This window comes from Giraffa tippelskirchi, chromosome 4, assembly GCF_054371585.1.
Source record: "Giraffa tippelskirchi isolate mGirTip1 chromosome 4, T2T-mGirTip1v1.2.pri, whole genome shotgun sequence".
NCBI classification, from domain to species: Eukaryota; Metazoa; Chordata; class Mammalia; order Artiodactyla; family Giraffidae; genus Giraffa; species Giraffa tippelskirchi.
The window spans coordinates 1192234-1205885 of record NC_137278.1 but is presented as its reverse complement, the minus strand read 5'-3'; the positions used below and the strand labels follow the sequence as shown (position 1 = coordinate 1205885).

General features: G+C 66.8%; 3 protein-coding genes across 4 annotated transcripts; all 3 read right to left on the bottom strand.

The window, feature by feature from the left end:
• On the bottom strand, positions 1-4016 carry LOC145546490 (epididymal-specific lipocalin-5-like). Of its 2 annotated transcripts, XM_081593512.1 has the most exons (6): positions 2520-4016; positions 2171-2304; positions 1823-1902; positions 1236-1340; positions 908-1009; positions 1-820 (listed from the first exon to the last, which is right to left on the bottom strand). In XM_081593512.1, the coding sequence occupies exons 1-6, from the start codon at positions 2613-2615 to the stop codon at positions 795-797; spliced, it is 543 nt and encodes a 180-aa protein (XP_081449638.1). In that variant the 5' UTR covers positions 2616-4016; the 3' UTR covers positions 1-794. The 2 variants fall into 2 exon arrangements, with proteins under 2 accessions (XP_081449638.1, XP_081449637.1); XM_081593511.1 differs by having other exon boundaries at positions 1-1009; positions 2520-3994.
• On the bottom strand, positions 2675-6566 carry LCN8 (lipocalin 8). The gene is made up of 9 exons (XM_081587502.1): positions 6483-6566; positions 5513-5643; positions 5043-5113; positions 4696-4800; positions 4529-4618; positions 4397-4422; positions 3255-3408; positions 2975-3159; positions 2675-2695 (listed from the first exon to the last, which is right to left on the bottom strand). Exons 1-9 carry the CDS (start codon positions 6564-6566, stop codon positions 2675-2677), a joined length of 867 nt encoding a protein of 288 aa, XP_081443628.1.
• A 2168-nt stretch (positions 6567-8734) lies between these two features.
• Positions 8735-13510, bottom strand: LCN15 (lipocalin 15). The gene is made up of 7 exons (XM_081593513.1): positions 12399-13510; positions 11880-12019; positions 11695-11765; positions 11424-11534; positions 10653-10754; positions 10356-10422; positions 8735-8873 (listed from the first exon to the last, which is right to left on the bottom strand). Exons 1-6 carry the CDS (start codon positions 12492-12494, stop codon positions 10388-10390), a joined length of 555 nt encoding a protein of 184 aa, XP_081449639.1. The 5' UTR covers positions 12495-13510; the 3' UTR covers positions 8735-8873; positions 10356-10387.
• Between the last annotated feature and the right edge of the window lie 142 nt (positions 13511-13652).

Below are 13652 nucleotides of genomic sequence, written 5' to 3'. Positions count from 1 at the left end.
TTCAACTATAGAGTTTATTCGCGTGGAGCAGATGCATGTGGCCCCTGGGGCTGGGGGCCCAGGGAAGCTGGGTGGGCAGGGCTCCAAGCACCCTGGTGGGGGGCAGGGGCCCCCCAAGGTCAGATCCTACAATACAGAAGGGCAGGGCCTCAGGGTGCCGCCCTCATCCGAGGGCCCCGGCCAGGAGTGGGCGTCCTGGCTGAGGGGTCTGGGCCTCAGTTTCTCTACCTGCAAAGTGGGGTCACAGTCCCATGTCTCGGGGCTGTTGAGACAGAGGGGGCCGTGCAGCTGAAAGGTTAGCACAGTGGGGGACCCGGGAGCCCAACACAGGGTCCACAGGGCCTGTGCCCCCCAGGCAGGACCCTGCTGGATGGAAACCCGGATGGGGCCGGCCTGCCCCTGCCTGCCCGCCCCAGCCTCCAGGGCCCCCTCCTGGCAGCCTGGCCTCAGCACCGTGGAGGCCCCGGCAGCTAGAGTGAGCTGGGACTCCCGTCAGGCCGGGACTCAGCCGGGGAGGAGACTTGCCTCCTTCAGGAACCTGAAGCGCCTCCCGCGGGCCGGGCGGTGTGCAGGGCTGTGCGGGGGATGGGCGCCTGGGCCCCTCTCCGCCCAGGACAGGAGATGCTCGCGGCATCCTCACCCGCTTCGGCTTTGACCCTCAGGAAGCCCCGCACAGCCTGGCCCCCTGCCGGGACCCCAGCTCCACCTGCCCCAGAGTCAGCCCCCCGCCCAGGGGACCCCAAATTGCTCTTCCAGCTGTGACCAGCCTCGGGGCGGGGAAGGGGACTCACCACCTAGGGCAGCAGGTTCACACAGGTCACTGTGGGGGAGAGACGGTGGGGAAGCGGGGAGACGGTCCCCAGGAAGGAGGACCCCCAGCCCCCCCGCCCCCCGGCCCGACACTCACAGTCCTTGGTGAGCAGCTGCAGGTCTGAGGCTGACAGCCCCTGCTCCATGACCTTCTCCAGGAACTTTTCTATGGCCTTCTCGTTGTGATCCAAGGTCCGGCCTGCAAGGAAGGGGCGTGGCTGGCTGGGCCCCCAGGGATGCCCTCTCTGAAGGTCCTGGGCCCTCTCCTGCAGGTCCTGGGCCCTCCCCGGAGGCCCTGGGCCCTCTCCTGCCCAGCCAGTCCTCGCTCCGCCCCGCCTGCCCCGTGCCCCCACCCGTCCGCCCCCTGGGCCGCTCCTGCCCCCTGCCCGCAGGGCGGGGGCTGGAGTGGGAGGCCATGGGCTCACTGTAGAGCTTCAGCACGCTGCTGGGCTTCCCTCCTCTGTGCAGGACGATGTTCATGATGGCGTAGGTCTTATAGTCCGTGGCCACTACGATGACCTCTTTGCCTCCTTGGGACAAACCAAACGCAGGACTTTCAAGCTGTTGGAGGGGTGCCTCCAGTGGGCCGTACCCCCACCTCCCAAAGTACACACACAGGTGCTGCACACACGGGGGGCTACAGCAGGCCTTCTGGACTCCCCGGGGGAGCTTCCTGAAGAGGGTGGGCAGGGAGCCCCACTGGCCAGGACAGAGGACACCCGATCAGTCTCATCAGAGGTTGCAGAGAGGAGGTGCGGGCGGCTTCCTCCCAGGCTGGGCACTGAGCTCAGGCCGAGGGCTGTGGGCGACCACGTCCCTACTGGAAGACCCTCAGGGTCAGGCTGGCCGAGCAGGGGCCACGTGTGGTGGGACGAAGAGTCCCCATCGGCTCCCCTCTGCGCGGAGGGCAGGGCTGAGGACTCCGGGCTGCTGGGCACCGCCCTGGCCTCTGGGCTGAGTGGGGTATCGGGCAGGGAGTGAGGAAGGGGCAATCGCGGGCTGCATTCCTCACCAGAGTCTAAAGGAAGCTTGAACTTCCCGGGGGCGTCCCCCTTCACGGCCTGGTTCTTCTCCTTCACGCACAGGTTCATGCTGGAGAGGGCAGACGCTTTCAGCCCAGCCTCGCCCACCCCCACCACGCCTTGCCCTGGACAAGGGGCAGCTCTGAGACCACCAGGGAGCCCCCCAGACCAGCGGGCCCCCGCTCCACGTCCGGCACTGGTCCTCAGGAAGCCGCCTTAGAGAACGAAAGCCCCGCGACTTCGCTCTGCCCTGGGGGCCCCAGCACCCTCCTACCCCGCACCCCATCCTCGTCCCGCCAGGGGGGCCGCGTAACACCCGGAAGGCCGGCGCCACTCACTGGTCAGACACAGAGGTCAGGCCGAGGTGGGGCCCGTCCTGTTCCACTATCACGGCCCCCACCTTCCGTCCTGGGGACGAGCTCTGGTGCTCCAGGTTGGAGGCCACAGCAATCTCGTACCACATGCCTGAAAACTGGGGGAAAGCACGCTGGAGGGGGGCTGCCTTGGGGGGGACCCGCCGCCGGGATCAGGGCCTCCCCCAGCCCAGCAGGACAGTGGTCTGGGGAATCCCAGGGCCCCGCACACTTGGAGCTGGCAGGGGCTCTAGAGGGAGCATGTCCCCAGGGGCCCCAGGCTCGCTCCGGGCGGCCCGGCCATCCACCATGGCGGGCACCCTGACGCAGCCACCTGGGTCACATTGAAGTTCCTCAGGCCCGAGTCCTCCTTGCCAGCCGCCAGCACCACGAGCAGCCCCAGCAGGGCCGCGAGCAACTTGCCCTTCATGTCTGGCCGGCAGGGGCTGGGGCCGGCTCCCCAAAGCCACAGGACATGGTCCGCGGGCCTCACGCGGGCTTATACCCTCCCTGTGGGCGTCAGCAAAGGCACAGGCTGGCTTCATTAAGCAGACCGCCCACCCATCGGCCGGGCCAGGCCTGAGGGGCATCCGCCCCCGGAGCGCGGTGTCGCCCCGGCTCCCTCCTGTGCTGGATAGCCAATCTGCTGCCCTGCAGGCTGGGTTCCAGGCCCCCGGGGGCCAGTGCCCAGGGCCCTCAGACCACCTATGGGAGGCCAGAAGGCAGCATGGGGCTCCACGGCGAGGGGGCAGGACTGGAGGCGGCATGCCCTGCACTTCAGGGACGCACGTGCAGGGGGCGGATGGCGGTCGGGGCCCCTCGCGGCACCAGGACCCAACCGCTGCCCACGGGGCTCCAGCAGGAGCCCTCAGCAGCACCTAGGGCGGCCTGACGCCCCAGCACCCTGCCTGCGGCCTGCCTGGGATCCCCAGCAGACCTCCAGACATGGGCGTGTGCCCTTGAGGGCCCACTAGCTGCACAGGCAGGGGCCCGGGTCAATGGGGCAGGACCAAGAACATGGGCGCCCACGCGACACTGACTCTGGAGCCCGGCACCCCCCACCCCCCACCGCCGGCTGTGGGCAGTGAGGAGTGAGCCGGGACGTCCCGACCCCGCCAGCCCTGAAGGCTGATCAGCAGCCCCCGAGGCAGCTCCCCTGGCCCTTCACCCACGGAACTGTTCCCCGAGGGGGGACAGTGTCTCTCCATCTCACGGGTGAAGAGCTTCACGAGCAGGGGCACAGGTACTTGTCCAGGTCCACCCGGCAGGTGGGCAGCCGCCCCGTCACCCCAGCCTCCCTCACGGGCACCTTGACCGCACCCCACCTCCAAGGGTCAGCCGTCCGCCCAGCAGAGACAATGGGTGTGGGCTTCCTGCCGGTGGCTGCCAGCAGCCAGGCCGGAGGGCCGGGGGCACGGCAGGGACAAAGGGAGGCAGAGAAAGAGACAGAAGGCAAGAGCAGGGAGAGGGCAGGGGGAGAGAGACACCCACGGAGTGCCAGAGGGACGCGGGGGTCCCAGCTCCCAGGGGAGCTGAGTGCCTGGGGCCCGCAGACAGAGCACGGCCTCACGGTCTCAGTTCGGCTGCCGCTCACGGCAGAGGCTCCCGGGCAGCTGCTGAATGTTTCTTGACCCCACCAGCCCTACCCGTCACCCCTCGCCCCCCAGGAAAGACTTGGGGCTGTGGGCTCAGCAGTAGAGTTTATTTGGAGCAGCTGCCAGTGGCCCCCCAGGGCTGGGGGCCCAGGGAGGCTGGGTGGGCAGGGCTCCAAGCATCCCCGTGGGAGCATGGGCTCCCCTAGGTCAGCTCCTGCAACACAGAAGGGCAAGGCCTCAGGGCACGGTCCGAACCCAAGGGCACCAGGCAGGAGCGGGTGTCCTAGCTGAGTGGCCTGGGCCTCAGTTTCTCTACCTGCAAAGTGGGGTCACAGTCCCGTCTCTCGGGGCTGTTGAGATGGGGGTTGGGGGCCGTGCAGCTGAAGGATTAGCAAGTAGGGGACCCGGGAGCCCGACACGGGGTCCACAAGGCCTGTGCCCTCCAGGCAGGACCCTGCCGGATGGAAACCCTGATGAGGCCAGCCTGCCCCTCCCTGCCCGCCCCAGCCTCCAGGGCCCCCTCCTGGCAGCCTGACCTCAGCACCCTGGAGACCCCGGGATCTAGAGTGAGCTGGGACTCCCATCAGGCCGGGACTCAGCCCGGGCGGAGACTCACCTCCATCAGGAGCCTGGCGCACGTCCCTGCAGGACGGGAGAGCGTGAGGGGCCACACGTGGGATGCGTGCCGGCCCCCACCCCCCATCGCAGGCCCCCTAGCCCAGAGCCCGCCCCAAGGCCTGCAGCTCACCGTGCCGGGCCGCTAGGTACAGCCCCATGTCTGTGGTCAGCTCCCGGAACTTTAGGAACCCGGGCTCACAGTCGCCGCCCAGGCTCCGAGCTGTGGGTGGACGGGGGCCTGAGCCAGGGGGTCCCCGGGGGCCGCGGCAGCCCAGTCCCTGCCCCAGGGCGGCTTACTGAAATACTTGAACACGTAAAACTCCTTGTTCTGCCACTGGAGGGACACCCGCAGGATGGTGTACTGCGCATAGTCCGTGTCCACCACGCGGATCTCCCGGCGGCCTGCGTGGACGGGCACCCGTCGGGGCGGGGCGGCCTGGGAGGTCAGGGTCGACAGCGCCTGGCTCCACTCTCCCCCCCCAGCCGGGACCCTCTCGGGGGGACCAGAGCAGCCCTGGCCGGATGACCGGTCCTTTGGGGGGGAGGACAGGAGTCTGGGGAGCGAGGAGGAGCGCAGGGAACAGCATGAGGAACAGCCAGGCCAAGAGGAACTGGCGGGTGGGGCCCGAGGAAGCAGCTCTTACCAGGAAACACAAATGTCCCCAAAACATTCATTTCTGAGCTCACTATTTCTTCAGTCTCACAACTTCCTGAGCTGAAAGGCAACAGAGCGGTCACTAAGAAAATGCCCGCCTGCATTCCTTCCCTGGGCACACTCCTGGCAAGGGGGCAGGCGTGCTGTCCCCAGGAGTGCCTGGAGCAGGGGGGCCATGCTGGCCTCTCGCCCAAGGGCTCCGTGCCCTTCAGAGAGCCACCCGCAGCCAAGTCCTCCTTCCTTAATCGTAAACCTACGGGGCCTCAACAAGACGCCGTGCTTCATCTGGGAGAGGATGCAGCTTTGGGGCCTGGGGTTGAGGAGGACAGCGGGAGGACTGGTCCACCCAGGGGACAGTAGCGTCCACATGCCACACCCACAGCTGCAGCTGGGACGGCCCAGCTGCTCCCTGACGCACATGCCTGACCCCCCAAGCTCCCAGGAGCCCAGGCTGCTTACTTGTTGTAGGCAACCTTCACGGTCAGCGTCTCCCCACTCAAGGTCAGGAACAAGGCCTCCAGCCTCTTTGGGGTCTTCAGCGCCAGGTTTTCTCTGGAGGCCACGCCAACTTCCCACCAGAATCCTACCATCTAGAGAAAGGACCGGAGCCAAGCCCATTCGGGCAGCCGAACCAGACCTCGGGAGGCAGACCCCTCTCCCTAGACATCCCAGGCAGGGAGTCGGCAGGCTCTGAAAGGTCAGCAAAGCAGCAGGCAGCAGGCCTTCTGTGGGGTCCCCTCATTTGTGTAGCTGCCGCAAGGCTGGTGTCCTGTCCAAGGAGATCCAGCCTGCGGCACCTGCCCCTGGGCAGAGGCAGCAGTGGTCAGAGCCCAAGAGATGGGGTGGGGAGCGGGCCGGCTGGACGTGAAGGCCCCTGCTGGAGAACCGAGCGCCCTCCTCAGAAACCACCCCCGGGGCCCAGACCTTCCCTCTGAAGCTTTTAAAAACTGATTATTTTTTGCAAGAGAAATAAATACATGTCCAACACCGGCTGTTTCTGAGCCTGCCGACCCAGGCCTGGCAAAGAAGGAGCTCAGACAAAGAAGCCTACAGAAGGAGACGGAATGCCCCCGCCGAGGTCCCCGCCCCGGGAAGGCCTCCTCCTCGGCTCCCACCGCCTGCGGGGTCAGAGGTCAGAGCAGGAAGCCCGCCAACCCGGGAGCAGGAGACGGCCACACTGAGCCCCACACCCCGGAGACCCCGGGGGACCGGCCAGCCAGGCCGAGGACACGGTCACCCAGAGGAGGCCCCGAGAGGGGGCCGCCCCCACCGGCCCTGGGTACTCGCTGTATCCCCACCAGCCAGGAGTGGGGACCCCGGGCTGGGCTGAGCTCAGACCCAGGGGGTCCTGGAGAGGAGAGCTGGAAGAGCTGGACCCTCAGGGACCCCCGGGCCCAGGCCCGCCGCCCCGAGGAAGACCAGCAAGCACCTTCTGCAGGTCCAGGCCCTGCGGGGTCATCTGCACCTGGGCCAGCGTGAGGCCCAGGAGGGTGCTCAGCAGCCCGGCCCCCATTGAGCCTCTGCTCTGCGCCCTGAGCCCTGGGCAGGGCTATAGCAGGATGGAGGGTGGGCGGGGGTGCAACCCCGAGAGGACCACAGCCAACTTGGCCTCCAGCCACTCAAGGGCGTGCATCCGGGTCCCAGGACACCCACAGCCACGGGGCGGGGTGACCTGGGCCAGAGCAGCCCGCGCCACCCCCCTCCTGGTCTAGGGACGACGGTGGGCACCGTGGCGGGGCCCACCCGGGGGCCTGAGGGAGGGACAGAACCCCCCCAGGCAGGGCTGCCAGGACCACGTCTCCCCCCAGGGAAGGGCTGCCAGGATGAATTCGCCAGCCCAGGCCTGCACACACGGCCAGACCCCCCTCCCAGGGCTCACAGCGGATTTCAAGCTCTTTCTAATGGGTCTCAGGACAAGTAGGTGAACGCCCCACAGGCCTGGACCACAGATGCAGGTGAGGGAAGCTTCTGGATGGGGGGAGTGTTGGAGGGGCTGCGGGGTGTGGGCGGGAAAGGTCGTTGCCTGCAGAGGGACCCGCAGGAGAGAGACAGATGCCCCGAAGGAGGCGGCGCTGAGGTCGCCCGGGGCCCTGCCCCTCCAGGGAGCGGCCAGCCACCCACACGCTCCCTGTGCTCGCAGCTTCTCCGCCAGATGGGACCCTCCCCACCCTGACACCCACCCTGCATGGCCAGGCGGGGCCCGCAGCCCAGAGGCCCGGCCTCAGGGACCCCTGTCCTTCTTATGCTCCACGGGCTGTGGGCCGCCAGTGCCCACCCCTTCCCACCGTGCCCAGTCCCCCAAGCCCGGGATCAGACGGCAAGCAGGTCAGGGTGAAGGTAGAGCCACACTACCTGGGCACCAGGGCCTCCAGCCACGTCACCCAACGGAGCCGCCCTGCCTCAGTCTCCCCACCCATCAGGACAGCGAGCAGAGCGGCAGGGACCAGGTGCCCAGGAGGGTCCCAGGGTACCCAAGGCAGCCGCGACCCAGGTCGCAGTCCCGGCCTCTGGCCAACAGAGGGTGGCCTCCCCCCCTCCAAGGCCTCAAAGTCTCACCAGGCCTGGCCAGCTAAAGGGGAGGCCCGCTCACCCGAGCCAGGGAGACTGCCACCTTGACCCCGCAGCAAAGCTGTGGTAACGGGTCACACCAGGATCAGGCAGCCCCGAGACCCAGGGGGCCCGCCCAAAGGGAAGGAGCGGGGCCGGGCACCTGGGGAGGCTGGCCTGGGCCCGGGCTAAGCCCGGAGCTGGGCTCGCAAGCCAGGCCCCCAGGGGCTTGAGCAGCCAGAGGAGAGAGGACAGGAAGCCCCGGGCCGCCCCCTGTCTCGGGGTGACCAGGCCAAGACGAGGAAGGGCACGCTCAGAGCTGACGGCTTCCTGCCCCACCGCCAGGCCTGCAGGACACCCACGAGCAGTGAAGCAGGGCGTCCAGCGCCTTCCTGCCCCGCCACAGGCCCGGCCCTTTGAAGTGTGCGCGTCAAGCAGAACTGGGCGCTCTGAGCTCCGCGGGGCGCGGTGTCGGGGCAGGAGCTTCAGGGGGCCCCGGGTGTGGGGCGCTCCAGCCCCCCACCTCATCGAGGGTCAGCAGGGAGCCCAGGCCCCGGAGCCCAGACACAGGACCCCAGCCGAGCCGCTGGCTGGGCACGTTGCCAAACTCTCTGCGCCTCCATTTCCTCGTGAACAGACAAGGCGCCCGGCAGGCCTGAGGGTCCATCCAGGGGTGCTCAGGCTGGGCCACAGGAATGGGCTCAGGGTGCTCTGGCCATGACCATGCCCTGTTCCCAAGCCTCACGGAGGCTCACCAACAAGCCCAAGGTCAAGGTCACAGCAACAGCAGGAAGGAAACCCCGACAAGCTGCACTGCGAAGCTGCCCTGCGGCTGCTCTGCTTCTGTGGGTTCTGTGCACCTGACGGAGGCCCAGACGCAGGCCCGGGCTGCCCAGGGCACCTTGGCGTCCCCACAGGGGCCGTGAACCCACGGGGGCTGGGCCAGGGGGCCCGGATGCTGCCTGTGGGTGCAGCCCCTACAGGGGCTACCCGTGGCCAGCGCCTCTTCCCTCTGAGCTAGAGTGCCCATCCTCAGCCCCGAGCCGCCCGGCCTCAGCGGCTCCAGGAGCCTGGGTCACAGCAGGGCCCTAGGGCCCTCCCCGGCGGCCTCACCAAAGAATCCAGGGGCCTCGAAACTGCAGAATCTGTTTATTGAGCGGAAGGGGGAGGCCCCAGGAGATGCCCGCGGAGGGTGGGGGACAGGGAGGTGCAGGGCCGGAGGGCCGTGGGTCAGGACGACTCGGGGTGACAGGGCCCGCTGCTCCAGCTCCCCCTGCAGACAGCAAATGTCTGGTCACTCCTGGGACCCCCGAGCAGCCCCCTCACACAGAAGGGTGCCCCCATCTACTCATCCCCTGAAAGGCCAGGACGCGCGGATCCTGCCACCGAAGCTTCTGCCACCGTGGAAACGCTCCCCAAGGCGGCCCCCTCCCCCCGAGGCCGCAGCCCCAGCGCTGCCCCTCACCGGGCTCCCCGGGGGCCCAGTCGCTCTGCCCAGGACCTCACCACCTCCCTGGCTGGCAGAACAGGCACTTAACCCTGAGGAACCTACAGACTCAGGCCTGGGGGGGGCGTCCGTGCAGGTGTGCACTTTCCCCTAATAGGTGCTTTTTGTAACATAATCTGGGGGTGGGGCACAGAGCAGGAAGACAGGCTCATGCTCTCTGCAGCGTGAACCTTCCTGATGGCACATGACCCAGTCCCTGACGTTGCTGAGGCAGGGGCGGAGCCGGGACCCTGGGCCGAGTCACTGAGACCCACTGAAAGCTGCAGCGGCCCAGGGTCCCCAGCGCAGCCCTGGGCAAACTCGGCCTGGCCCGGGAGCGGAATGAAGTGAAGGCCAGAGGGACGCTGCCTGCAGGCCACTCTGGAAGCCCGCACCTAACCTAACCACGCCAGGAGAGGCTACAGGGGTGCCTCCTGCAGGGGTGCCGGCGACTGTCACGTCGTGTCCGAGGTTTGCTGTTCACGTAGGCTCCCAAGTTCTTCACAGGGAAGGGGGGTGAGGGGCCCGATGGTCTCCTGTCCAGTTTGGGAGAAGGTGTCCCCAAGAGCCCACCTGCATCCGTGTCCCAGGGGATCCCGGGGACTCAGCCCTGGGATGGCAGCAAATCAGAAGGCTGTGGCTTCCACCTCGTGGGGCCTCGGGAGAGGGTGAGGACTTGGGAATTCCAAGGCAGCGCCCTGTGCTCTGGGCGAGCCGGGGCTACGGGGACATAGGATGCACTGGGCCGGATCATGTCCCTCAAGTCCACGACCCCCTGAACCTCCGAAAGCGACCTTTTGTGGAAATAAGGTCTTGAGAGGAGGTCACCCTGGATTTAGGGTGTCCTTATAGAGAGCAATCTGGCCTCTTAACAAGTGCGGCAGAGATGGGAGCAGTGGGTTGACAGGCCAAAGATCGCCAGCACCACCGGCCACTGGAAGAGGCAAGGATTCTCCCCAGAGCATCCAGCGGGAACAGCCCTGCCCGGTCCTTGACTGCACCTCTGGCCTCTAGGCTATGAGAGAGTACATTTCTGTGGTTTTAAGCTACCCAGTTTGTGGTAGTTTGTTACGGCAGCCCTAGGTAATCAGGAGAGGCTCCCTGGAAGAGGTGATGTGTAAGTGGAGGCTGCAGGCACACGAGCAAGTATCCAGGGAGAACAAGGGGTGCTGGGGGACCTGGGCCTGCAAACCTCAGGAGGTGAGAGGGCAGGAGGTCTGGGCCCACGAGCCCTGGAGAACGGGAGGGAGGTGCTACCCTGGCCCCTACCTGGGAAGGGCCACGTTGGGTCTCCAGCGCCCTCAGGGTGTGTCCCTGTCCCCCGGAGAGCACGCATCTGTAGAAAGACAGAGGCTGCGAGAGGCTGGGCTGGCTGAGACTGCCCCTTGCCTCCTGCAGCCCCTCCCCACTGCCAAGGGATCTGCTGGGGGCGGCCACAACCCCCGGCCCGGCCATCACAGCCTTGGAAGACAGGGCTACCTCCCGCCTGCACCTCCCAGGACTCCAGAACAGGGTGGGGGGGCGGGGCTTTGGCGGGGGCGGGGCTCTGGCGGGGCTCGGGGGTACCTGACTTGGGCAGCGTGGCCACCATGTCCGCCGGCAGCCCCACCGTTGGGTAGAAGTCCTGGAAGGCCTTCAGGGCCTGGGGACTCGCTTCTCGGGTCCGGCCTGGGGCAGAGCAGGGGCCCCTGTGAACCCCTGTGGTTCACAGAGGTGAGAGAGACAGGCAGATGGGGCCCCCCCGCCTCGCTGCCCTCTCCTGAAGGCTGGCGGTGGGTCTGCACCTGAGGTTGGGCAGCTTGTGCGCGGATGAAAGTGCCTGCCTGGCTGAGGGGGCAGTGGGGACTGGGAGCCGCCCGAGGGGTAGCCGTTCCCAATTCATACCTGGCAGGTTGGGGTGCCTGGCTGCTCTCCCAGACCCTGTGCCCGGGAGCCCTACCCCTTCAGACACCTTCACCTGCAGCTCCCAAAGCCAGCTTCCAGCCCTCACCCCGGCCTCTCCCCTTGGGGAACTCCCCTGGTTCACTCGGCCAAGCCCACAAGAAATTAAAGCAGAATGGTATCGCAGCCCCTGCTCAGGGTGTCAGGCCGTAGGCCAAGCAGGAGAGGAAGGGTCCACAGCCAGAGACAGGTCAGAGCTTTGGCTTGAGTGCCCAGCCCTCAGAGGCCCGTTCAGTTCACCCCTACCCATCGGCAGCGCTGGGGGGTTCCGCCAGCCCCCAGCCAGACCTGGTCCAGACTTGGGAGTGTGTGATGGGGTGGGCAGGGCCTGAAGAGGCGCCCCAGTGGGTGGGGGGTCCAAGGGGGACAGTGGGCGGGGTCGAGGGGGGCCCTCACTATAGAGCTGCACCATGGTGCTGAGCGCGCCCTCCAGCTCCTTGTAGATGTAGACCACGGCGAAGGAGCTGTAATCTGTGTCCACGACGCGCACGTCCAGGTAGCCCAAGGCTGCAGAGGAGGTGGCCGGCTGTGGACAAGGGCACGGCCGAGCATCCACCCCACCCACACAGGAAAGGCAGCGGGGCCCAAGCAGAGGCAGGGGAGGGCCCCGGGAGGGAAGGGGCATGGAGGAGGGTCACCCATAGAGAAGGGGGTGGGGGTCACCTACCTGGGACTCGGAAGTGCCCCTGGGAACCCACTCTCAGGTACTCCGCATCCGCTTGGTTACAGCCGTCCACCCTGGGGGTGCATGCCCGCTCACTCTCGGCCCCCACCCACCCAGCCCCGCCCATGCACACCCCGCGCGCTCACCCCAGCACGCTCACCCCCGGGCGGTCACCCACGTGCGCTCACCGAGGGAACTCCATGTGGACGCTGAGGTTGCCCCCCGCCGAGGCCTTGATGTCCCTGGTGGACATCAGCAGGTGGTCCTTCTTGCCCAAGAAGACCTTGCAGTCAGAGACCAAGGAGACCACGTACCAGAGGCCTGAGAACTGCAAGACAGCTCAGTGACCCGAGGCCGGACCCTCCTGGCACCCGGACCATGGGCCACAAGGCCCACAGATTTGTCTGAAGCTACTTGGCCGGGGGTCCCCGGAGTGTCCAAGCCCCTGTGCTACCACTCACCTGGGGCAGGGCTCCTGGCCACTGGGAGCCTCAGTTCTCCCAGTTGTGAAGTGGGTGAGTAACTACCCACAAACAGGGTTGTTTCAGGGTTAAATGGAAGGGACTCTAAAGGGTGTGCAGTCCCAGGACACCAAGCAAGCATCCCATGGAGGCGACAGGCTCCACTAGAACACAATCACTCCTGTTTCCAGTGGCAGCTCAGCCCGGACCACCACCCACGTGGCACAGCACAGGGGCCTCTCATACCTTGTTGGCATCAAAATCTGGCTGCACCAGGACGTCAGCCCGTGCCAAGGACGGCCAAAGCAGCAGCAGGACGCAACTCAGCAGTGCTGCCCCCATCCCCAGCCGCGTTCCCTGGCCCCAGCGCCCAGTGTACCAGCACCCTGTGGGCAGCTTTATAGCCCTGCCTGCAGCGGGACTGGGCCAGTGAGCCACCTGGGCAGCGGATGGCGTCTTGGCTCGGGAAACGCCAGCCCCTCTTTGTTCATTGTTTGCCACAATCTCTTGAAGTGTCTCCAACGGCTCCAGGGGTCATTTCCAGGAGGGCTCCGGAGGGCTCTCACTTGACCTGGGCTTCCTCACCTCTGGGCACCGCGGCTGGAGCCCGGGGCCCTTGGGGGTGCCGCTGGGAAGCACCCACAGTCAGGTTGCTCCAGCCAGGAGTCTCCCCCTTGGGGCCCAGGTCCCCCAGAGCCCTCACCCCCTCACTTCCCTGCACAGGAGTGGAGTCACCAACACCTGGGCCTGGGGACCTCGTCTCAGGGGGACAGAGGTGACGTCAGAGGCCTGAGCACCCCTCCCGCCAGACCCCTGGCTGGGCCTCCAGGAAGCCCGTGTGAAGGGCGGGGCTGGGCCACCCACCCCCTGGGGTGGATTATGGGGTCACGGCCACCTTATCACTGGTTGCATAAGTGTGCGGACCGCATGTCGCCGGGGAGGCGCCGCAGGCTAGTGGGGGCTTGGGCTGGCAGGGCCTCTCTCCAGGGGGCCTCTTCTGTCCTCTCAGGGGACCCCAGGGACGCCATTTGAGGAGCAGCACGTGGCCTGGGCATGCAGAGCTCCCGATCAGAGGCAGGCCTCCCCAGGGAGGGCCAGCACTGCTCTCCAAGTGGGAGTGCGTTCAGGGTCGGAGAAGGACCCTCATCGGCCAGCGGGGCGGGGACAGCAGGGGGTCAGGGCGGAGGGCTCCACGTCACTGCCTCCACGGCGTCCAGGAGGCGCCAGCTCTCAACCAGATCCCAGAGTCCGGCGACAGAAGGCGGTGTAAGCCTTCCTGTGCAAATATTTACAAAGCACACACCTGATAAAGGACTTAAATCCTGAATCGACAGAGAACTCTCAAGACTCAAAAAAAAAAAAAATTGTTAAAAACAGGCAAAATATTTGAAAAGATTCCCAGTCAGAAAGTAAAGCCGTGCAGAGAGACTCGTGGGCGTTTGTTCACTGTGCGGAGACGCCGCCCAGACCGGGAGGCTGGCCACTGCTCCCAGCCAAGGA